This window comes from Mesoplodon mirus (assembly GCF_964341445.2).
Source record: "Mesoplodon mirus genome assembly, chromosome: 2".
Lineage (NCBI taxonomy): Eukaryota > Metazoa > Chordata > Mammalia > Artiodactyla > Ziphiidae > Mesoplodon > Mesoplodon mirus.
Window position 1 is genome coordinate 101,097,310 of NC_138977.1, and position 24,352 is coordinate 101,121,661.

At 30.7% G+C, this 24,352-nt stretch overlaps 1 protein-coding gene across 1 annotated transcript in view; it reads right to left on the bottom strand.

The window, feature by feature from the left end:
• The window catches only part of TECRL (trans-2,3-enoyl-CoA reductase like), a gene marked incomplete at both ends in the record, with an annotated part of 97,918 nt that overhangs the window by 57,342 nt on the left and 16,224 nt on the right, over nucleotides 1-24,352 (bottom strand). Inside the window, one exon of the mRNA XM_082602039.1 lies at nucleotides 13,927-13,978. Coding sequence (XP_082458165.1) covers nucleotides 13,927-13,978 — 52 coding nt within the window. The remainder of the gene's footprint in view (nucleotides 1-13,926; nucleotides 13,979-24,352) is intronic.

Below are 24,352 nucleotides of genomic sequence, written 5' to 3' on the forward strand. Positions count from 1 at the left end.
TCTATTTAGGTCTTCTGCCCATTTTTGAATTGGGTTGTTTGTTTTTTTGATATTGAGCTGCATGAGCTGCTTGTAAATTTTGGAGATTAATCCTTTGTCAGTTGCTTCATCAGATACTCTTGATAAAAGAATAAAGAGGAAGCATTTGAAGATATAGGGAGAATGAGATTAAAGGAATAAATCTCATTTATTTAAAGGATATGGAGAGAGGATTTTGCACAGTGGAGCTAAGAATTTGATATGGATCAACCAGAAATAGAGCAGTTTAGATAAAGTACAAAAAAAAAAAATCAGTGTTAAGCTAGATGATAAATCCAAAGACAGGTGGTGTTCTAGAGACTATGTATCTCCCTGAGTTCCAGAAACTGGAAGTCCTGAAGCAGAAGAGCGAAATGTTTAGAATAATAGATGGTCAAGAGATTTGTTCAGAGTTTGAAATATTGAAATTAACTTCTAACTAATGACAAATCTCATGGTATTGATAAGGGGGTAAGTAGCTAAAGCAGAGTGGAAGTGAAAATAGCAGAAAATCAAGGAGTTCTGGGACTAGCATTCTGGATGGTTATTATTTTAGATGTAATTTTCAGTGAAATGCCAGAACTTCAAATGAAGGTGAAATTTTAGTCAGATTTTAGAGCCATCAAAGAAAATAGAGAAAGGTTATGTAGGTAAGTACAAAACAAAGAGGAATGAAAGGTAGTAAACTAGAATAACATGAATCTTACAGAAGGTGAAGTTTTATGTGAAAGAAAATTTAATGACTTAAATTTTAAAAACTAACTAGATGAATGATGTACTGTGGATTATGACAAAATATAGGAATTTTACTTGATGAACATACAGTCAACCTCAAATTATACTATAGATATGTCTATCTAAAATATTCTTTTTAGATTAAATTATTTTACTTTTGACTCTCCTACATTATTTAGGTACAGCTCAGAAATGACCAAGATAGGCTTTCAGACTCAAGTGATACTGTAATAGGGAATTAAGATATTCTCTTGTTAAGAACATATAGATATAACAAGTAGTAATGTGTTAATCATAATATATTTGTATTATATATACATTATTTGGGGTTTCTGAAAATCTTTTGTCTATACTAAGTAAGTTAGCCAGGAAAGATTGCTTAATTCATACAAATGCATTTGATAATTTTCTGAAAGACTTTAGAACATCTCTATACTTTCCCAGCTCTATGGTGGAAAAGGTAAATATTTTAACAATATGTTCAATTGATGATATATCTTGCCCTAACATCTAATCATACACACACACACACACACACACACACCCCTTAAGTTCTGTATACTAAAATGCACAGAATACTTATATAATACCACATAATGCTACCCTATAATCATTTAGATGGTACTATGAATAAAAGCTGTTTCAATGTGGCTTTATTTGACAGTTTACTCTAACTCATTTCAATAGAGAACTAGTACTCATTAATATATATGGTGAGGGCTTCCCTGGTGGCACAGTGGTTGGGAATCTGCCTGCCAATGCAGGGGACATTGGTTTGAGCCCTAGTCCAGGAAGATCCCACATGCTGCAGAGCAACTGAGCCTGTGCACCACAACTGCTGAGCCAGTGCTCTGGAGCCCGCAAGCTACAACTGATGAGCCTGCTTGCTGTGGCTACTGAAGCCCGTGCTCCTAGAGCCTGTGCTCCGCACCAGGAGAAGCCACTGCAATTGAGAGGCCCCTGCACTGCGGCAAAGAGTGGCCCCTGCTTGCCACAACTAGAGAAAGCCTGTGTGCAGCAATGAAGACCCAATGCAGCCAAAAATAAATAAATTTATTAAAAAAAAATAAAATAAACTATATGGTGAAAAGATAAGAGTGCTCTTCAGGGTGATATTTGGTAACTATTAAAAATTAAATATTACTGATTTATATAAATATTGGGATTATAATTTTGTAAAACATTATGCCCCTGAAAATGTTTAGAATTCAAATTTATAGAACCCTAAGAATAAATGAAAGGGATGTCAAGAAGCTATCTTCTGAGAATTATGAATGAAAGAACAGAGAAATCATGATACAAAATAAATGACCATGGGAACATTTTTAAAGTAGAATTAATTCTCTAAGATTTAAATATCTAAGATTTAGACATTTAAGAAAGAAAATATATAAAATATCTATATGAGAGAAAATAGCTATATAAATTTATTAATAATATGTGAGTAGAAGCTAAACTTTTAAAAATGACAAACACAATTGAAATGGTGAGAATCCTATATCCATTCTTTATACCAGGATATATTCCAGATACCAAAAATATTTTATGTAAAAAACAAAACCATAACTTACAAGTGTGAAAATAAAACATCAATAACATTTTTAAAGTTTGGAGGATGAAAAAATAATTCTAAGCTACACAAAACAGACAATATGAAATATGTAATTGACAAATTTAGATTTATAAGATTTATTTTTTTCCAGAAGAAAATAAAAAACAGTGACTGTGGCCTGTACACCAATTCATAAAGACATATATTATTAAGGCAATAAAAATATCTAAATAAACAAAAATGTGGGTAAAGACTTTGAATGGGCAATATCCTGAAAAAATACATGTAAATCACAAACAAGAGTATGAAAAATTTCTCTAGTGATCCAATACATGGAATCTAATACTAAATGAAATTGTTTTTCCAATCCTTAATTACTAAAAATTGATATCTGTGAATATCCAGGTTTATTGAGAAAAGGGAAAAAAGATATTCTGAAGTATTGTTTTCAGTCTGTAAATTAGGAGGGTAAATTTTGCAATACAAAATTAGGATTTCAAATGAGCTTATTATTTTTACAAGTATGACTAAAGTTCACAAACATGAATACATAATGAATAATGTATTACATCAATAATGAATACATCAATGCATAGTACATGGTAAATGTTCAATAAATATTTTTCAACATTCAACAAATATTGCTGAATAAACAAACATAATATTGCTTTATTATGGAAACAGTTAGGTATGTATCCAGAGAATGTGTATTGCTCATCCAAGCAAAAGTATATCTCCAGTAATATTGACCATGTAGATCATAAACTATTTACACAAAAATTTATCTAGAAAATATGCTGACAGAGAAAGCTATTAGAGAACAATGTGTAAAATACGTGAAATTATGTATATAGACACAGAGAGATATCAGCATCATATTAGTGAAAATGTTAATAATAGGTGGATAATGCTTTATTCTTTTAAATTTTCATATTTTTGAAATTTATCTTGTATATTCATCATTTTATTATAGCAAAAAGTGAAGCAATTATTATCTTCCAAAAATAATCTTATTCATTGAATCTGTTGTTTTGCCAACAAAGGATATACAAATTAAGCAAAAAACTAACACATGAAAATCAGACATTGGCACACTACAATCTTTTGAGATTATAGAGAATATTATCCTATAATTTAGCACATCTAAATTTAACACTGTGATTATTTATATTTTCAAGAGATTTATAACAGGATCTGAGTAACTATTTGAAAATGAGCTGTTTTGTGGAATGTGGAAAATGAAATTGTTTTTAACCAACTAGATAGATGAGAAAATGTATACGAATAAATAAACCACTTTATGACATTTTCTTACAATAATGAAACATTATTAATAACACATTTTAAAAGCTCATGTACTTGTTTTTAGATTGTTTACATAGAATTCCACTGTGATGCATTCCCAGTCTTTTGGAACATTTCCTTAAGGAAAAAAATCCCAGGGAAGAGAGAAGACTAATGCTGCTTCAAGCTATGTCTTAATAGGCTCCCTTGCTTTTTTACATTACTTATCATACATTATTTCCATAATGCTGCTAATTAATACAATTTAATAAGAAACAGTAGTTGTCAAAAACAAAACAAAACAAAGTTTAGAAAAAGAAAGAAAAGAAAAATGATCTCTGAAATTTAAATGTTCTCACACAGTCTCACTTTCAAATATGAATTGGGAATCAATAATTTGCTGTTGATAGACTAACTCTTCTAATAGTTGGTGCATCTATAATATAGGTACTTGCTCAAGATCAAATATTGCTAACCCAACCATTTTGGTGCTTGGGGATTATAAAATAAAATATTTCATAATATCAGACTCAGGAAACATCAGCATGTCATGAAAGATGAATCAAAATAACCCTGACACTGCAAGCAATACACAGGCTTAAATGCTGCATCATAATGAAAGACAGAACAATTTACAGAGGATCACACCTCATGCACTTTTTGAATTGTTATTAGTTATGACAGTTTTATTACTTGAACCTTGACTGGCAGAATGGCCATCCCTTAGCTGTTTGATCTCCTAAGATTCTGCAAACAATCCTGTCACATATATAAACAGAATTCTCAACACTTATGTGAGTATCCAATGACATTAAGATTACAGCAGTGTAAATTTGACTAGTATTTTAAAGTAGCCACAGTGAGAAGAGGTCCATTTTCAATACCTGGGATATTAATATATGCCAGTGGTTTATACTGTGGTTTAGATTGAAACCCCAAAGAAATCACTGGCTAAAGTAGGAAATTCAAGAGATGTACATATGGCAAGGGCCTGTAAGTCAGTTACGAAGACTTAGAGACAACAAAATTGCACTATTCTTTACATCATTAGTTGATTTTCAAAATAGAAAACATAAAACATATCATAAAAATATGTTTTGAACAACATATTTTTATACTTTGTGATTTATAGTACATATCACATAGCATAATTAGATCTGAAATAGAGTTTCTTCTCAAGATATTGTTTCAGTATGTTTGCAGCTCTTAATAAGTTGATGGATTACACATTATTTATTTGTTTTATTTTTTATCTCAATATGTCAATCTTAAGAGCAAATAAATTTTGATTTTCCTGAAATTTCAAGATTAGAGAAGCTATCTTCATCTAGCATCACTTTTTAAAAAAGATTTGACATTTCTCTTTATTAACTTGTAAGTTGTTGAACTATTTTGAAATTTGCTTAAGAAAAAGAAAGGTGGAAATAGCCTGTCAACTACTTTTGAGGATCAAGAGAGGATCTGTGGATAAACAATAATATTGATTAACATTAATGTAAGGTAAAATTTTTGAAATTTCTAACTAATACATTGAGTATTAATCAATATTAGGGGGTTATTCAATTTGTGTGTGTGTGTGTGTGTGTGCATGCACACATGCATGTTTCTGCATGCTAGAAAGTCCTGATGGCTTGACTATGAATATTCACCTTTTTAGTAGTATAGCATAGTTCCTGAATTTTTAACTTGCTTAATAAGTATCTGATGAATTATATTGAATGAAATAATTATCTTTTGTTACTCAAGTAGCAAAAAAAGTGTTTTTTAAGTATAAAATTTAAAACAAACAATTTAAACTATTATGTTGTGAGGTAATCATGTGGAAACAGAAAACATCTGTGAAATAAAATTTTGTAAATTACCATATACACTGGCTTCAAAATTATAATGATTCTTTCTCTAAAACTGAAGAAAAAGAAAAGTGTGTGACATAAAATTGTAAATAATACAATAGTATACAATATGCTGAAGAAGAGATATTTTGAAAATTCTGTCAAATTTTAAAATGAGTGAAATATGATTCATGAAATTTCACTCTCTTTTCCTGAAATATTTTTTTTCTGAAGGTCATCAAGAATACAGCTAACTGATGGATATCTTTTGTTATTTTCAGTTTATGGGGGCCCTTATAACCCAGTTTCTCTTTGTCCAGTGGCACATTTGTTAACATTTCTTCAAAGACCAGAATATCAGCATTGACAGGTATTATTAACTTATCTCAGTCTTGAAATCTACATGTAATATGAAAAAACTGGTGATATTGCTGCCCACTTGTAAAAGGGTTCTATTAGTGATTAAATTTCTAGAAGACAGATAACCATTTAATTCCCATAGCTTTCACAAAATGTAACCTTGACTCTTACCAAAAAATAAATAAGCCGCCAAATTACTTCATTTCTCTATCTAGATTATTGACAAGGCCCATAATTCCTTTCGCTGAGGAAACTACTAGAGAAAGAATATTAGCTGCTTCCTGAATTAGCAGTATAGGGCTTTTTTAAGAAAAGCGTTCTGGCACTTCTTTCTTTGGTGGCATTTATCATTTTTCTAGCTTCTTTTGTTGAGAGATCAGGGAATTCTACAGCCTTGTCCTGGAGGCTCCTTTCAGATTGCCTGGAGAATGCTCATTATTTTATCCTATATGTGATAAATCCTTCTACTGTGTTATCTTTTTTTGGAGTTACTTTCCTTGAGCCTTTCAAATTTAGCACTGTTTATTTCCCCCTGACCTTTTGACAGAGATGTATATGCATTTATACTATCACAATCAATTATATATCCCTTCATGTGGCTGAATCTACAACTGGACTGCTAATTCCATTGTTCCTTCTCTTGCTTTTTTTCCCAGAGCTCTTTTTGACAGCTGCAGAGACAAGTGGTCCAATAGATTACAAATATCATTGAAACTTCTTATGATGTTGTCAACTAATAGATACCATGCAAGTCATGGGCAAAATTATTTTTCTTTCAGAAATGAATTTTATGACTTACAGTCAGTGTACAAATTACACTTCAGCTGAATGTAGTTCTTTTTTTTTCACCTCAGTTTATATACTACTAATTCTTAGATTAGTTTCACAGTAGAAAATTCCATTACCAATTTTAAGCCATATTTGCATGCTTTCCTTTTATTCATATTAATAGATGTTTTTAATTTAATAGTTGGTCTTATGGTGCCATATGACATTAGGCAGGGATTTCAGTTATTGTAACAAATTGAGAACTATGCTTAGACTGATAGCACTATTATTTATTACATAATTTCTAAAACTAACTTTCTACCTAGTTCCCTACTTGCCAATGGGGATTAACAATAGCCTTTCCCATGTAAAATAAATAGATATTGTTTGGATTTCTGCCTGAAGTAATTAACAAATATATGTCTCAGTAAAACAGAGACAATGGAGGTTAGTGGTTAGACTACAGGATATAGAGTCATAGTCCCTGAGTTTAAATTCCAGCTCAGCCACTTAGCTATATGACCTTGGGTAGGTTACCTAATAATTTTTTTAAAGACTTTTATCTGTAAAATGAAAATTATAATACTACTAGATGATCATAGAGGCGTTGTGAATATTTTTAAAAATTTGCTACATGGGAATATCTTAAGGGATTCATGTCACAAAGTGAGTATTTGATAAAAACTAACTATATTTATTTTTATTATTATAAATGTTAATGCAAGGTAGCTAGACCTTGACATGCAAAGATACTATAAGGCATAGTATTTCATAGCAAGTGTTGAACTTTGATGTTGGCTAGAATTATAAACCACAAGACAAATGTCACAAGAAAAGAGCTTTCCTTTTCCTTCTTCATGGTTTCCTCCAATTGGCTTATACAAGTGTTTATCAATTTTGACAAATATGTTGCTAGTCCATATAAACTCTGTGAATGGAAAAATTCCATAGATTGCTATTCTAATTTCATTCTGGTATTATTTCTGATGGCTTTCTTTAATTTTTAAACATCTATTTTGGATTCTGCACCCAACTGCAACAAGTGTGTAGTAAGGTAGAGTTCCCCCCTACACCAACAAACAATGCTCAGGACACCACCCTGGTATCCTACAATTTGATTCAATTTTAATGCTATCTACCTGGAGATAGCATCAGGTTCCACAGGCTAAATGTTCAATCCTACAAAAATTCCCTCCCCCTCCCCCCGCACTTCAGATGCCAGTTGCAAGTCCAGGTTATAACCTGTGCTTCTGACCAACTTCAGAGGCTTCAGAGGTTCTCACGACCCCCTCCTTGGGCTCAATTAATTTGCTAGTGCAGCTCACAGAACTCAGAGAAACATTGTACTTAACAATATGATGGGTTTCTTATAAAAGGATGTAACTCAGGAACAGCCAGATGGAAGAGATGCAAAGGGCAAGGAGTGGGGAAAAAATCACAGAGTGTCCAGGCTTCCTCTCTAAATCTCCACCTGTTCACCAACCTCTCTGAACCCCTCCTTTGGGGGTTTTATGGAAGCTTCATTACATGGGCATGATTGAGTAAATCACAGTCCATTGACAATTGATTCAATTTCCAACCCCTCTGAAAGTTCCAACTCTCTAATTATAGCTTGACAATCAGCCCCCATTTTTTGGTGTGGTCCGAAATTCACCTAATTAACATGACAAAAAACACCTTTACTGCTGTTATCACTTAGGAAATTCCAAGGATTTTTGGAGCTCTGTGCCAGAAAAAGGGGATAAAGAACAAATATATATATATATATTTTTAATTATAAATCACAATATCACAGCATCCTAATATATTTTGATAATAAATATGAACTAGAAACACTAAAAAGCATTTACTACTTAAAAATGTCTAAATAAAAAAGTAATAAAACTTTGTTTCAAATAAGGATCCAAAATATTTATGGTGAATTATCTAGAAACAATTCATCAGGTGTTTGGTACATATGCTTACATGAGTCAGAATCTCATAATTAGTTTTGTCAATTATGTATAAGCTTTGATATAAACTTTGAAAATAGGTTTTGATATAACTTTGAAGTTATTTAGTAAATGTTATATGATCTGTTACCACAAAAAGATTGAATCTCATTCAATATTCTTGAAATATTCATTGGAATTTATATCTCAACCACCTTTAAAACTATGGTTTTAGTTATATAATGAGGGTATTTACCTCCACTAAACAATCATAAAAGTGGACATTCATAATAACTGCTTGGTGTCTACTTTTTAGATATTCTGCATGATATTGGAATGCTTTTTGGGGCAACTTATCTTGTGATTGCAAACCATTTGAACTACAAAACCTATAGCAGTTTAAAAAAATTAGAAGAAAATTGTTTTAAAAAAATTTATTTGAAAACTATCTCTATAAATATAGTTTTGTACAGCAATGGTATTTTTCCGATTTCTGTTAGAGATTCTTTGGTTTTCAACAAGGACACAGTTCCAAAAGCATATATTCACTAGGCCTTTGCTTTGAGAATTCTTTAAATTAGTATTATTAAAATAAAATAATTTTATCAATGCCAACTAGCACATTCATCCCTCTTCTATGGAGATATAGACTGTAGGAATTTAAATAATTTTGAGTATGATAAAGCATAACAAAATAACTTGTAACATTCAGGCAGAATTTGTTTACTGGAATTTATTTGTTATTCTGGCAAACATTTTGTTTGTTAATTAATCCACGAAGTAGAGTACATCATTACAGATTTAAATTAATAAATACCATATTTCAAAAAGACATGTGCACCCCAATGTTCCTTGCAGCACTATTTACAATAGCCAGGTCATGGAAGCAACCTAAATGCCCATCAACAGACAAATGGATAAAGAAGATGTGGTACATATATACAATGGACTATTACTCAGCCATAAAGAGGAACATAATTGGATCATTTGTAGAGATGTGGATGGATCTAGAGATTGCCATACAAAGTGAAGTAAGTCAGAAAGAGAAAAACAAATATTGTATATTAATGCATATTTGTGGAACCTAGAAAAATGGTACAGATGAACCGGTTTGTAGGGCAGAAATTGAGACACAGATGTAGAGAACAAACGTATGGACACCAAGGGGGTAAAGCAGTGGTGGTGGTGGTGGTGGTGGTATGATGAATTGAGAGATTGGGATTGACATATATACACTAATATGTATAAAATGGATAATTAATAAGAACTTACTGTATAAAAAAATAAATAAAATAAAATTCCAAAAAAAGAAACAAAGCTAAAATATGTTACAACTTTAAAATAAAAGTAATCTTTGTAGTTACTTTCATAATAAACATATAGTGAATTTGAAATAAATAAATAAATAAATAAATAAATACACGGTTGTGGCTCTTTGTGAGTTCTATTATTTTCCAAAAATAATAACAATTATGATTCTATTAAAGTTATATTATATCCCAAGGGAGGAGTAAATTACTTTTGGAATAAAGAATATATGGAGTAGGTGTTGAATTGAGTAACATGAAATAGAATAATCCTACTCAACTAGCATATGTAATAGTATACATACAGGAAGGTTTTTTTTGTTTTTTTGTTTTTTTTTTTTTTTGAGGTATGATGGCCTCTCATTGTTGTGGCCTCTCACGTTGCAGAGCACAGGCTCTGGATGCGCAGGCTCAGTGGCCATGGCTCACGGGCCTAGCCGCTCCGAGGCATGTGGGATCTTCCCGGACCGGGGCACGAACCCATGTCCCCTGCATTGGCAGGCGGACTCTCAACCACTGCGCTACCAGGGAAACCCACGGGAAGTTTTTTTTTTAAGTCTCTTTAAATCTTAAAAAAGATTCACATAGTTTTAGGCAGAGTGTCACCTGGACTTGTATAATTCTTTATTCTTCATCTCAGTTTTCAAAGCAAGGTTTAATTCTTCTGTGAGACCTTTGTGAGAAGATGAGAATAACTAGAGTGTGGTGTATAGAGACATGAGTATGCAAATCAGTGAAGCTCTCCAGGAGAGACTTCAAGATACAAACAAGAATGATAATTACAAGTGTTAATGAATAAATAGGTGGAGATAAAGAAAGACTAGTGGAGGATTTGCAGCTGAGGGCTTTTTACCATTTTGGTACATGAAATAAGAAGAGGAGAAATAGGCAAAAGTATATATTTGTGTGTGTATGCATATATATAATTCATAATTTTATCTCTTTTTTCATGAAAACCATTGTTCTTTCCCTTTTGCCTTAACAGCTAATATTATGACTGTAGTTTCCTCCCCTTTCTACCTCTTCACCAGTCTGATTGCTATGGTGTCACCAAGGTAATCTAAAATATGACTCATAACAAAGCAGAACTGAAAAATTATGAGCCTTAGAAGAGCATAAGATAGTCATTTTATAGGACAAGAAAAGTCACCCTAAAGAAAGTTCTAAAATAGAGCTAAGAAAAATGTTACACTGACACAAGCCAGAGAAATAGGAGGAAGACAAGAAATCAAGTTCAGTCAGAACACCTAAGAGAAGAAAGGATAGAGATAAACGACATGTAGTGAGAATTTTCCCCTCAGGAAACCTAGTCTTCTGATAAGAGTTATATATATATATAACTATAATTATATATATATAATATATATATAATTATATATAATTATATATATATAATTATATATATATATAATTTTTTTTTCTTTACAAGATTAACAATTCCTATTATAACTCCAGGGCCTAAAAATAAACATCATCCAAAACATCTTAATAAAAAATTATTTGGTGTCAAAAAGTAAAGAAGTAACTGTAAAAACCTCACTGTTACAGAACTGTAGTTATAAAACAACTGTAGATATAAAACTACATATATATTTTTATTGTTAAAATAATTTATGAATTTGAATAAAGTATTCAATATTGGTCAATCTAAAAACTAAAAACATGAAACATTAAGGAAATCAACACATAATTTTTTTACCATTATATAACTGTCACATATTGTTAGATTTAGCAATATATTTTTATTTCCTTTCACCATTTGGCAAATGTATTAAGCATAATGTCCAATTTAATTCACTTCTAGATATTTCTCTGTAATGTGATACAGAAAAAAGTGTTTTTGTGTTTCTGTACTTTGTAAAACCTGAAGACCAATATGTTTTTGAAATACACTATAATAAATACAAGATCTTCTGAATATTATTTTTCTTTAAGTGATGGGTATACTTTTAAAGTAAAGATAATTTTGAAAAAGTAGAAAAAGTTACAATTTATTTAAAGCTGATAAAGTTTAGAACTGTGCTTCAAAAAATGAATAAAATAATAGGGGTCAAGAAATCCTTAAGTCTTGATACAGGTATTAAAACTAACCATATTATCGTCATATTTTCAACTGTCCAGTTTTGAAACTGGATGTTACTAGGATTTTTCACAAGCTACTACACCTCACTTTTCTAAATACTAGAAAAGGCTCTAGACCACATAAATGTAGAACTGGCTCTAAAATTTTAAGTCACTGTATAATTATGTCTATATGTAGATACAAACTAACATAAAAATAGTCATAATGTCACACATAAAGGTGACTGCACATTCTTTCTAAACATACATTAGCTTTTGATTAACTTTCTTTTTTCCAGACAGTGATAGAAATAATATATTCTTACATTGTCATTATTAACTTAAATGAAATAATTTTGTTGTATCTTTCTGCTTTATAGCAAAAAAGTCTTTTTTAAATGTCTTTGCACTTATTACTACAATCTAAACTTTCTGAAACTTTACTATATAAAATTACTAAGTCTTTCAAAGGATGGAAATTCAATTGCTAGCTTAACAAAACAAATGCATTTAGAATGTAAATAAACTGGAAATACTTGAAATAACCAGGGTAACATCTTTCACATATATTATGTACTAAGATACAAATTTTGAGTTTTCAATAATTTAGAAAATATTGGCATAAATATACAGAGAATTTAATTACCAAGCTAAAAGTTAGAGAATTAATCCACAACAGATGTCTGCACTTCACTTGTTTTATTCTTTTTTTCTCTACTATAATGCATTTCTGGTTCTCTTCTCCATATCCAAATCCTACGTGTTTTTATGGCAAAATATCAGAACTCACCTGCCTCAAGAATTTTAAACTGGCTAAGCATATTTCAAATACTTCTATTTCATCCTGTATCTGCTTTATATTCTTATTAAAAATTCTAAAGAGAACTTTCCCCAAATATTTATAAATTTTATATACATTGACTACTTGGGTTTTATTTTTATATTCTTATATATATATATATATATATATATATATATATATATATATATATATATATATATAGAATCTTCTTCATGAGCAATTTTTTGAAGGCTAATAAGATGTCTTCTATCTTCATTTGATTATTCATTATGCCTAGCATAATGTCATATACACAAAAGTATTCAGCAAATAGTCTACATTTTTCCTGAAAGAAAATAATGAAAATAATAAAACAGTTCTACCAATTTTACTCTCAACTATTGTTAAACAATTTGATGTATTAAATTGTGAGCTTTAACTATTTTCAGAAAAGAAATGTTGTTCAACTAAATCCAAAAGTATTGAAAATGCTCCTTAGCAAAATCCACAGTATGTACAACACCAAAAGTGAATCCTAATGTAAACTGTGGACTTTGGGTAATAATGATGTTTCAGTGTAGGTTTGGGGGTGTAAAAATGTACGACTCTGTATGTTTGTGGTGTAGAATGCTGTACCCCTGTGGGGCAGGTGTATATGGGAACTCTGTGTTTTCTGCATAATTTTTCTGTGAATCTAAAACTGCTCTAAAAATTGTTTCTTAAAAATTGTTACCTAATAATTATAGACATTAGCACTATGTTAACAATTATAGCTAAACTAATTGAAAAGTTGTAGAAATAAAAATTAAAGAAATCTCATATAGTTATTTCCCAATAAATAGTAATAGGAGATCTCTTAATGAGATCTCTTAAATTTAGCTACTAATAAAATTAAATAACAATTTAAATGCATTTTTTTGTAGAATTCCTATGTGGAAGATATTTGACCAGTATAAATACTGAAGTAAAAATTTTGCTCTATATTTGCTTAAGTGTAAAGAAATATCTTGTATTGTTTAATGCCTTTCACATATAGGAAGTTTCTTTTTAGTATGAAAAAAGTGCAATAAAAAACTGAAAGAGTGTTGAAGATTAAAATGTGAATTAGAAAGTTAGATATGAAAATGTTCACAATGAAGAAGTGTTTAGCATAGTATTATTTCTGAGTTCCATGTAAAAATATGATTTCCACACACTCTTTCCATCATAATATTGAACTTATCCTTACAGGTAAATCTTAACCAATTTGAGAAAAAAAAGACTGTAATATAAATTCAAAATTGTGTATAAAACTTACATGCTTTGTGAAATTTTTGTTTCACGTCATGAATAGTAGATTTTTGTGTCACCTGAAAAGTAAAATAGAATTATAAGGAAAAAGTGTTCATTTGTTTGCTACATATTTGTTTAAGAAAAAAACATAATTAATATATTCAAAATGTAAAATAAGTACAAAATAGCCAGCTTGTTTTCTTTAGCTCTTTAGGCACTACTGCTTTGACAACCTTGAAAAATTTCAGCAATATAGCTTTTTCCAAAGTTTTATATTTGTATATAATAATAATAGTGAAATTATGTGAGTTCATCCAAATTTTTATCTCAAAATATACTTTTGAATTTTCTCTCCCCATATTATTAAATTTCTGGTTTCCAAATTGATGAGACCATCAATTAAAAGTATGAGTAAATGTAAAAAGAGAAAAAATATATAGTAAAAGAGTTTATCAGAGGAGGCCAGGGATATAAAATTGATTTACATGGACAAAAGAGGGAAATGTTTACTTCAAAATATTATAAGAAAAAAATATATATATCCTATCTAAGCCCTGTAGTTAGTTATGTTTTTAAAGCTTCCATCCAAAAATATAATAGGTCCATCAAAAATCTATGTTAGATACCTATTTTTTTTGAATCTCTAAATATATTATTGTTATTTGATCCTAATCTACTGAAATTACCTCTTTCTAATGTTAGAAAAGTGTATAAAGGAAAAATGTTTCTTCATCTAAATAGGAAAATTCATGAGGATAAGAGATTTATCCAAACACCTCAAGCCATCACAGTACTTTTTGACTTTCTAATTTTGTTCATATCAAACTTGCCAACTGAAATTCCCCTCTGCCTCTGATTCTTCACTGGCTTATGAAAACCCCAACAATCTTTCAAAGTCTACATCAAAGACATTTTCATGATCATGCAAGTCAAATTTATTTCCTTTCTCTAAACATGTATAGAATATTGCATACATTATTTAATGTTTTGCTGCACTAAAAATCTTCTTATGGCTATTTTGGAGGACAAAATGAAAAAAAATACATAAAAGGATGCCACATAATAGTACTCCAGGCAGTTCTTATTAACATTATTATATTATATTTAATATTGTATTATATATCAAAAGCATGATGATGCATACATTTCTTTTACTATATTCCACTCCCTCCCATAACCAAGTGTGTGATACACCATTCCAAATTTTTTTCTTATTTTTTCTATGTATATAGTTTACTAACAAGAAAGTTCTAAGAGTTGGGCACTGAAAATGATATTAATTTCCATTTATGTTATACTTTAAATAACAAAAGAACCCTAAATGATTCTGTTACTAAAAATTTTAAATTGTCCATAGCACTGTCCTTTTCTGGAAGATGTTAGGAAATATTTGAAAAAGTTGTTTTTGTTTTTGTTTTACAAATTTATTGGAGTATAATTGCTTCACAATGGTTTGTTAGTTTCTGATTTATAGCAAAGTGCGTCAGTTATACATATACATCTGTTCCCATATCCCTTCCCTCTTGCGTCTCCCTCCCTCCCACCCTCCCTATCCCACCCCTCCAGGCAGTCACAAGGCATCGATCTGATCTCCCTGTGCTATGCAGCTGCTTCCCACTAGCTATCTACCTTACGTTTGGTAGTGTATATATGTCCATGCTTCTCTCTCGCTTTTTCACAGCTTACCCTTCCCCCTCCCCATATCCTCAAGTCCATTCTCAAGTAGGTCTGTGTCTTTATTTGCTTGAACATGTCATATTTCATTTTAATTTTGATTATTGCATTTGATATTTGAATTATATCTTTAAAAGGGGATGATTTGTTTTAACAATGTTCATTGCTTTATCTCACTGTTACTTAATCACGAAGCACTATTATATGTTGTATCCCCTGACAGGGATGCCTAAAATCCACGTGCTATCTCTAGAGTAACAAATACCGGTCCATCAGTCTTTTCAAGGGCCATCTAATTTAAAAAAATAATAATTTTCATGATTAACAACTCCTCTGTTAGGATTTGCTATATGCTCAGCTTCCGCTTTATAAGGGCACATAATCTTGTGCTTATGGGCTGGCGGTTCCAACAATCTATCAGGTCCTTGAAAACAATGATCTGGTGTATTGCAGTTTGTGTTTCAACATGTAGCACACCATATTGCATATAAGGAAGTGTTAAGTTACTTTTGTTGAAGTCAAAAATAAAGCTGTGAATGCAAAGTCACATGAAAACAGAAGCTCCTTGATCTGATATGAAGTGTTTCACAAGTAGATTATTATGGAAAAGCTGCATGTTTTTTTCCCAAACCAGCATACATTAAATGACAATCTTCTAATTGACATATACATATTTTTTTCTGAATTTACAAACTTTCAAGACTAAGATTATGTTCTCCTGAATATACCTACATGTGGGAAGTGGGTTTTTATTAAAAGCTTTCTCACAAAGTTTTAAATTTATTTTTTATTTTTTTAAATTACATTGGACTTTCACTTGTTAAAATGTTGATTTTGCATAAATCTTTGAGAACTGACCTTTCTGGAGCAATTTTAGTCAAATACAGCAGAAAAGAATATAATTAACCATTAAATGATTCAGACAGCATTGCTCTATTAGCCACAAGACTATGCTTGATTGACTCTTTCAGTACTTTAGCTGTACTCAGAGCACAGAGAGGAAAAGATGATAATTAGCATATAGGACTTTCTGATTACTAAATTGATGACTCTGTAGCTTCATCAAGAAGTTTATTCATAATAACTACTACTTTTTAGCCAGTTTTACCTCTTAAAAAGGACAAGCTATCATTACAATAATGTATTCACTTTTATAAATCACAATTAATTGTGCAGATGGAAGAAATAAGTATTCCATCATCTGAAATTCTGAAATTCTCTTCATTAATGTTCCCTTCTAATTAGAGGAAATTAATCTTAAAATGTTAATTACACAAGGTAAATGATGTTTGAAACAGAAATTTACCTCTGAATTTCAACTGATCATCGTTGAATTTCGGGTCATCATTACTTTATTCAACACTTAAGTTGATGGACTTAGAAAAAGCTTTTCACATTCAAGTGAAATTTAGGATTTGCTTGAATTGTCCCCCTGTGAAGATACTGCAGTATTTCACAAAAAAACTTTTTTTTTGCACTATTACTAATTTTTAAAACTATATTTTAGCCACTTTCCCAGGAACTCTTTAAAATGAGCAGATATCTCCAGAATACTGTTTATCCTTCTTAGAAAAATGAACATTAAATGGTAAGGAAAAATAACAACTTGAAATTTGTTTGACAGGGTAATTGCAAAGTGCAAACCAAAAATTGTTAATGAACTTTGTAAAAAAATGTGTTTACTAAAGACAGAGAGAATATATAGTATACATAAAACAAAAAGACACATAGAATATATAGGTGCATATACATTACTCAGAATGGACAGGAAGTTTTCTGAGTAAAAATATATTATTTTACTAGTGAATAACCTTCAGATTGTAACTAAGATACAAATAAGCAATCTATATGAAAGCATTCTTATAAATTCAGAACATATTTGGTATTTTATAGAATATCAAGAATTTTTGCTATGAATGAAATTGACATGATACTATAGATATGCAGAAATATCAGTTTTAATAAGGTTTAAACATTTTAAATTTAACTGGATTTCATTTACTATTTAAGAAATTCGATAATTGTTTTTTAGCCTATCAATTTTATTTCTTTACATATTACACAAGATTATTTAAAATGAGTTTTTGTTATGTCAAAATAATATATGTACGTATATACACATATTTTTCAATTTTTAGTATCATAACAAATGGTTCTTTATATGTTGCAATAACACATTTGGTCAATTCATTTTTAATTCAAAAAGAAAATAAACATTAATAAATTCTTTAAAAATTTCACCATAGAAATTTTCAAAACTATATTCTTCTGAAATAATATGCTTTAAAAAAATAAAAAAGACCCTTTATTATTATCCTCAAGTTTCATAACTAGAAAAAATGTGTTTGCACATTGTTTTAATATAACATTACCCTGATGATACTGATTTTATTTTATTTCTTTAATTTTTAAAACATCTTTATTGGAGAATAGTTGCTTTACAATGTTGTGTTAGTTTCTTCTGTATAACACAGTGAATCAGCTATATGTATACATATATCCCCATATACCCTCCCTCTTCCTTCTGCCTCCCACCCTCCCTATCCAACCCCTCTAGGTTGTCACAAAGCACGGAGCTGATCTCCCTGTGCTATGCATCTGCTTCCCACTACCTTGAATAATAAGCTTTTAAATAAACACTTTACTCCCCAGTAAATTATGTATAAATATAAATTTTATTTGGGAGTATAGCCTAGATATTATTTATTTTCTTATTATATATACATATATATCATATAAATATTATAAATATGAGTAGAGGGAAAATATGGTGAAAAATATGACTGAATATCAATTTTATTATCTATAATTTTTGTATAGTTATATTATTTCACCATTGCAGGCATAAATAAAATCTCAGTAACCACTCTAAAGCTAATATTTAATTTTTATAATCCTTCAATAAAATTAAATGTCCTTTAGTGACTAGAATATTTATTTATAGTATTTATTGCAAAACCATTTCATTTCTATTCAATATGAAAATGGTAGTCTTTATATACTATGTATTGAATAAATAGTTATTTCTATACACTTGTTTTCTGTCTTATAACTTGAAATTCTAACATATGGAAAATATGAAAGAAAATTTAACATTGCAACTAGAGTTTGATACCCTATCAAAATAAAGAAAAAAAGAAATATGTTTTATTAAAGTAGAAAATAATTCTGGTTTTATAGAACACACAATTTTCCATGGTGAATAGTCTTTCCAGAATATTTTTTAGGATGTATGATTTATAAATTAGGCAAGAATATTTTAGGACTAGAGAGGATCATGAAGACCACATAATTAAAAGCATATATTTAAGAATAAAAGAAAGCCTGGTGAAATTAATGTGTATGATTAATTCTTAGATTACTTTGATTATGCTTTCCTATTGCAGGTTTGTGAGGTCAAGAAAATAATCCTTGCATTCAGGAAAGTTTAGACTTAACATGATATTACTGAAATAAGGAAGCTCAAATCCTATTTAAATGAAGTGGTTTCTGTATAAATACTGAAGGACTATTTCAAATAAAATAGTATTACCTATGGGCAAACTAATAAGGAATCATGAAGAAAACAATCTGTTAAAAACACTATGATAAGTTTTACTTTTTCTCTTCCAATTGTATTCCTTTTATTTCTTTTTCTTCTCTGATTGCCGTGACTAGGACTTCCAAAATTATGTTAAATTAGAGTGGCAAGAGTGGACATCCTTGTCTTGTTCCTGATCTTAGAGGAAATGCTTTCAGTTTTTCACCACTGAGAATGATGTTTGCTGTGGGTTTGTCATATATAGCCTTTATTATTTTGACGTAGGTTCCCTCTATGCCCACTTTCTGGAGAGTTTTTATTATAAATTGGTGTTGAGTTTTGTCAAAAGTTTTTCTGCATCTATTGAGATGATCATATGGTTTTTATTCTTCAGTTTCTTAATATGGTGTATCACATTGATTGAGTTGTGTACACTGAAGAATCCTTGCATCCCTGGGATAAATCCCACTTGATCATGGTCATGGTGTATGATCCTTTTCATGGTTGTTGGATTCTGTTTGCTAGTATTTTGTTGACCATTTTTGAATCTATATTCATCAGTGATATTGGTCTGTAATTTTCTTTTTTTGTAGTATCTTTGTCTGTTTTTTTGTATCAGGGTGATGGTGGCCTCATAGAATGAGTTTGGGAAGAGTTTGAGAGGGATGGGTGTTAGCACTTCTCAAAAGGTTTGATAGATTTGCCTGTCAAGTCATCTGGTCCTGGACTTTTGTTTGTTGGAAGATTTTTAATCACAGCTTCAATTTCACTACTTGTGATTGGGCTGTTCATATTTTCTATTTCTTCTTGGTTCAGTCTTGGAAGGTTATACCTTTCTAAGAATATGTCCATTTCTTCCAGGTTGTCCATTTTATTGGCATAGAGTTGCTTGTAGTAGTCTCTTATGATGCTTTATATTTCTGTGGTGTCCATTGTAATGTCTCCTTTTTCATTTCCAATTTTATTGATTGGAGTCCTCTCCCTCTCTTTCTTGATGAGTCTGGCTAAAGGATTATCAATTTTGTTTATCTACTCAAAGAACCAGCTTTTAGTTGTATGGATCTTCCCTACTGTTTTCTTTGTTTCTATTTCATTTATTTCAGCTGTGATCTTTATGATTTCTTTCGTTCTACTAACTTCGGGTTTTGTTTGTTCTTCTTTCTCTAGTTCCTTTAGGTGTAAGATTAGATTGTTTATTTGAGATTTTTCTTGTTTCCTGAGGTAGGCATGTATAGCTATAAACTTCCCTCTTAGAACTGCTTTTGCTGCATCCCATAGGTTTTGGATCATCACGTTTTCATTGTAATTTGTCTCTAGGTATTTTTTGATTTCCTCTTTGATTTCTTCAATGATCTCTTGGTTATTTAGTAATGTATTGTTTAGTCTCCACGTTTTTGTGTTTTTTACATATTTTCCCCTGTAACTGGTTTCTAATTTCATAGCATTGTGGTCAGAAAAGATGATTGATATGATTTCAATTTTATTACATTTACCGAGGCTTGATTTGTGACCCAGGATGTAATCTATCCTGGAGACTGTTTCGTGTGGACTTTAGAAGAAAGTGTAATCTGCTGTTTTTGGATGGAATGTGCTATAAATATCAATTAAATCTATCTGGTCTACTTTGTCATTTAAAGCTTGTGTTTCCTTATTAATTTTCTGTCTGGATGATCTGTCCATTGGTGTAAGTAAGGTGTCAAAGCCCTTCACTATTATTGTGTTACTGTCGATTTCCTCTTTTATAGCTGTTAGGAGTTGCCTTATGTATTGAGGTGCTCTTATTATGGGTGCATATATATTTATAATTGTTATGTCTTCTTCTTGAATTGATCCCTTGATCATTATGTAGTGTCCTTTCTTGTTTCTGGATGACATGATACTATACATAGAGAATTCTAAAGATGTCACCAGAAAACTACTAGAGCTAATCAATGAACTTGGTAAAGTTGCAGGATACAAAATTAATGCACAGAAATCTCTTGCATTCCTATACACTAATGATGAAAAATCTGAAAGAGAAATTAAGGAAACACTCCCATTAACCATTGCAACAAAAAGAATAAAATACCCAGGAATATACCTACCTAAGGAGGTAAAAGACTTGTACTCAGAAAAGTATAAGACACTGATGAAAGAAATCAAAGATGATGCAAACACATGGGAAGATATACCATTTTCTTGGATTTGAAGAATCAATATTATGAAAATGACTATGCTACCCAAAGCAATCTACAGATTCAGTGCAATCTCTATCAAATTACCAGTGGCATTCTTTACAGAAGTAGAACAAAATATCTTAAAATTTGTATGGAAACACAAAAGACCCCAAATAGCCAAAGCACTCTTGAGGGAAGAAAACGGAGCTGGAGGAATCAGACTCCCTGACTTCAAACTATACTACAGTGCTACAGTAATCAAGACAATATGGTACTGACACAGAAACAGAAATATAGATAAATGGAACAGGATAGAAAGTTCAGAGATAAACCCATGCACCTATGGTCAACTAATCTATGACAAAGGAGGCAAGGATATGCAATGGAGAAAAGACAGTCTCTTCAATACATGGTGCTGAGAGAACTGGACAGCTACATATAAAAGAAGGAAATTAGAACACTCCCTAACACTGTACACAAAAATAAACTCAAAATGGATTAAAGACCTAAATGTAAGACTGGACACTATACAGCTCTTAGAGGAAAACATAGGAAGAACACTCTTTGACATAAATCACAGCAAGAGCTTTTTGATCCACCTCCTAGAGAAATGGAAATAAAAACAAAAATAAACAAATGGGACCTAATAAAACTTAAAAGCTCTTATGAAACAAAGGAAACTGCAAACAAGATGAAAAGGCAACTCTCTGAATGGGAGAAAATTTTTGCTAATGAATCAATAAACAAAGGATTAATCTCCAGAATATATAAATAGCTCATGCAGCTCAATATTAAAAAACAAACAACCTAATCCAAAAATGGGCAGAAGACCTAAATAGACATTTCTCCAAAAAAGACATACAGATGGCCAAGAAGCTCATTAAAAGCTGCTCAACATCACTAATTATTAGAGAAATGCAAATCAAAACTACAATTAGGTAGGTATCATCTCAAACCAGTTAGAATGGGCATCATCAGAAAATCTACAATAAACAAATGCTAGAGAGAGTGTGGAGAAAAGGGAACCCTCTTGCACTGTTGGTGGGAATGTAAATTGATACAGCCACTATGGAGAACAGCATGGAGGTTCCTTAAAAAACTAAACATAGAGCTACCATATGACCCAGCAATCCCACTAGTGGGCATATACCCTGCAAAAAGCATAATTCAAAAAGAGTTATGTACCACAATGGTCATTGAAGCATCATTTACAATAGCCAGAACATGGAAACAACTTAAATGCCCATCGACAGATGAATGGATAAAGAAGATGTCATACATATATACAATGGAATATTACTCAGCCATAAAAAGGAATGAAATTGGGTCATTTGTAGAAATGTGGATGGATCTAGAGACTGTCATACAGAGTGACGTTTGTCAGAAAGAGAAAAACAAATATTGTATATTAACACATATATGTGGAACCTAGAAAAATTGTACAGATGAACCAGTTTGCAGGGCAGAAATAGAACACAGATGTAGAGAACAAACATATGGACACCAAGGGTGGAAAGCGGTGGTGGTGGTGGTGGTGGTGTGATGAATTGGGAGACTGGGATTGACACAGATACACTACTATGTATAAAATAGATAACTAGTAAGAAAAAAATTATATGTTTATTTAAACTGAAGTATAATTCTGACAAACTTTTTGATAGCAACAGTAATTAAATTCTGTAATATGTCAGCTTAAATATAATTCCCAAGACCCTTAGTTAACTTTAAAATCTAGTATGAATGGTAAGTATAATTTTAGATATCTGGATAATTTCTAAGTAATATAGGAGGCTCAAACATTGGTCATGAGGTGTAGTGTATATCTAGCTTTGCTTCTTATTTTTATATGTCATGAAGTAGGTCTTTGTGTCAGTGAAATTGCCACTAAGAAGGTATAAAAGGTGTGTGTAGCAGTGGGGGTTATTTCAAGTGTTCTTATAAACTCTTTTGGTTTGTGTGAAATTGTGATTTATATTAAGAAATATACATTTTGTCTTCCTCTTGTTTCTGGCTCCTAAAACCCTTGGAACTTCCTAAGTGATAAGAGTAATAAAGGTGTCTTTTGTTATGTTAAAAATAAAAAAACAAAACCTGTAGTGATCAGATGACAATCATATTCCTTTCCAAATAGTCACACATATTATTACATGAAAGTTAACTATATGAAGAAAATAGTTAACAAATGAATGATATTCTACTACCTATTGATTAATCATTCAGCTTCATAATCATAGGGAAGAGGCTTAATGTATCTATGCATAATCCAAATTAATTTGTATTCATTTCTTTGAAAAAGGTGATTTTTCCATAAGTAAAAAAATTCTACATCAATAATACTGTTCATCAAAATATAATGCAGATAAAGGGGAAATAAAAAGCCCATGTGATATATTTTAAATCTAGTTTGAATTTTCTTAATTGCAGTTTTTAAAATGTTTCAGGGCCATATTTAAATGATATAATTGCCTAATGATAATAGAATAAAAAGTCTTGGAAGAAGCAAGTATTTATAGTCCATTGAAAAATTATTGCTTAAAACATAATTGGTTTCTATTTATTGATTTGCAGTGACAATGACAAGAACATTTACCAAAGTTGCTTTGCTTTTAGTTGTAAATGGAAAAGGTGATGTTTATGAATGCTTCAATTATAAGTGCCATGAAATGTATTTTGAATAAAGGCTCAAATATAGTGAAAATATCAATGAAACTGATAAGTAATAATGGACTTAGTATTAGTAGTATCTATCAATCTGTTTTGTATATATGTACATGTGTATATACTATTTATTAGTAATAAAAGTATATGTTATTCTATACTATTGTGGTGATTGTAAAATTGGCCACAATATTTTGCAGATCCTCCCATCAAGAAGTAGAGTTTATTTCCCTGGACGTTATATTTAAGCTAGCCTTATGATTTGATTTAACCAAGAGCATGTGTTGAAAGTGAGGCTGTGCAAGTCATGAATCTAAGACTCGACTGGCCATGTATTTCTATTATTTCTGCTAACACCCTCACATAAAGAAGCTCGAGTTAGCTTCCCCAGTGATGACAGTCACATGGCCCTGTTGCACACTTTCCTAGAGCTCACTCCCTGA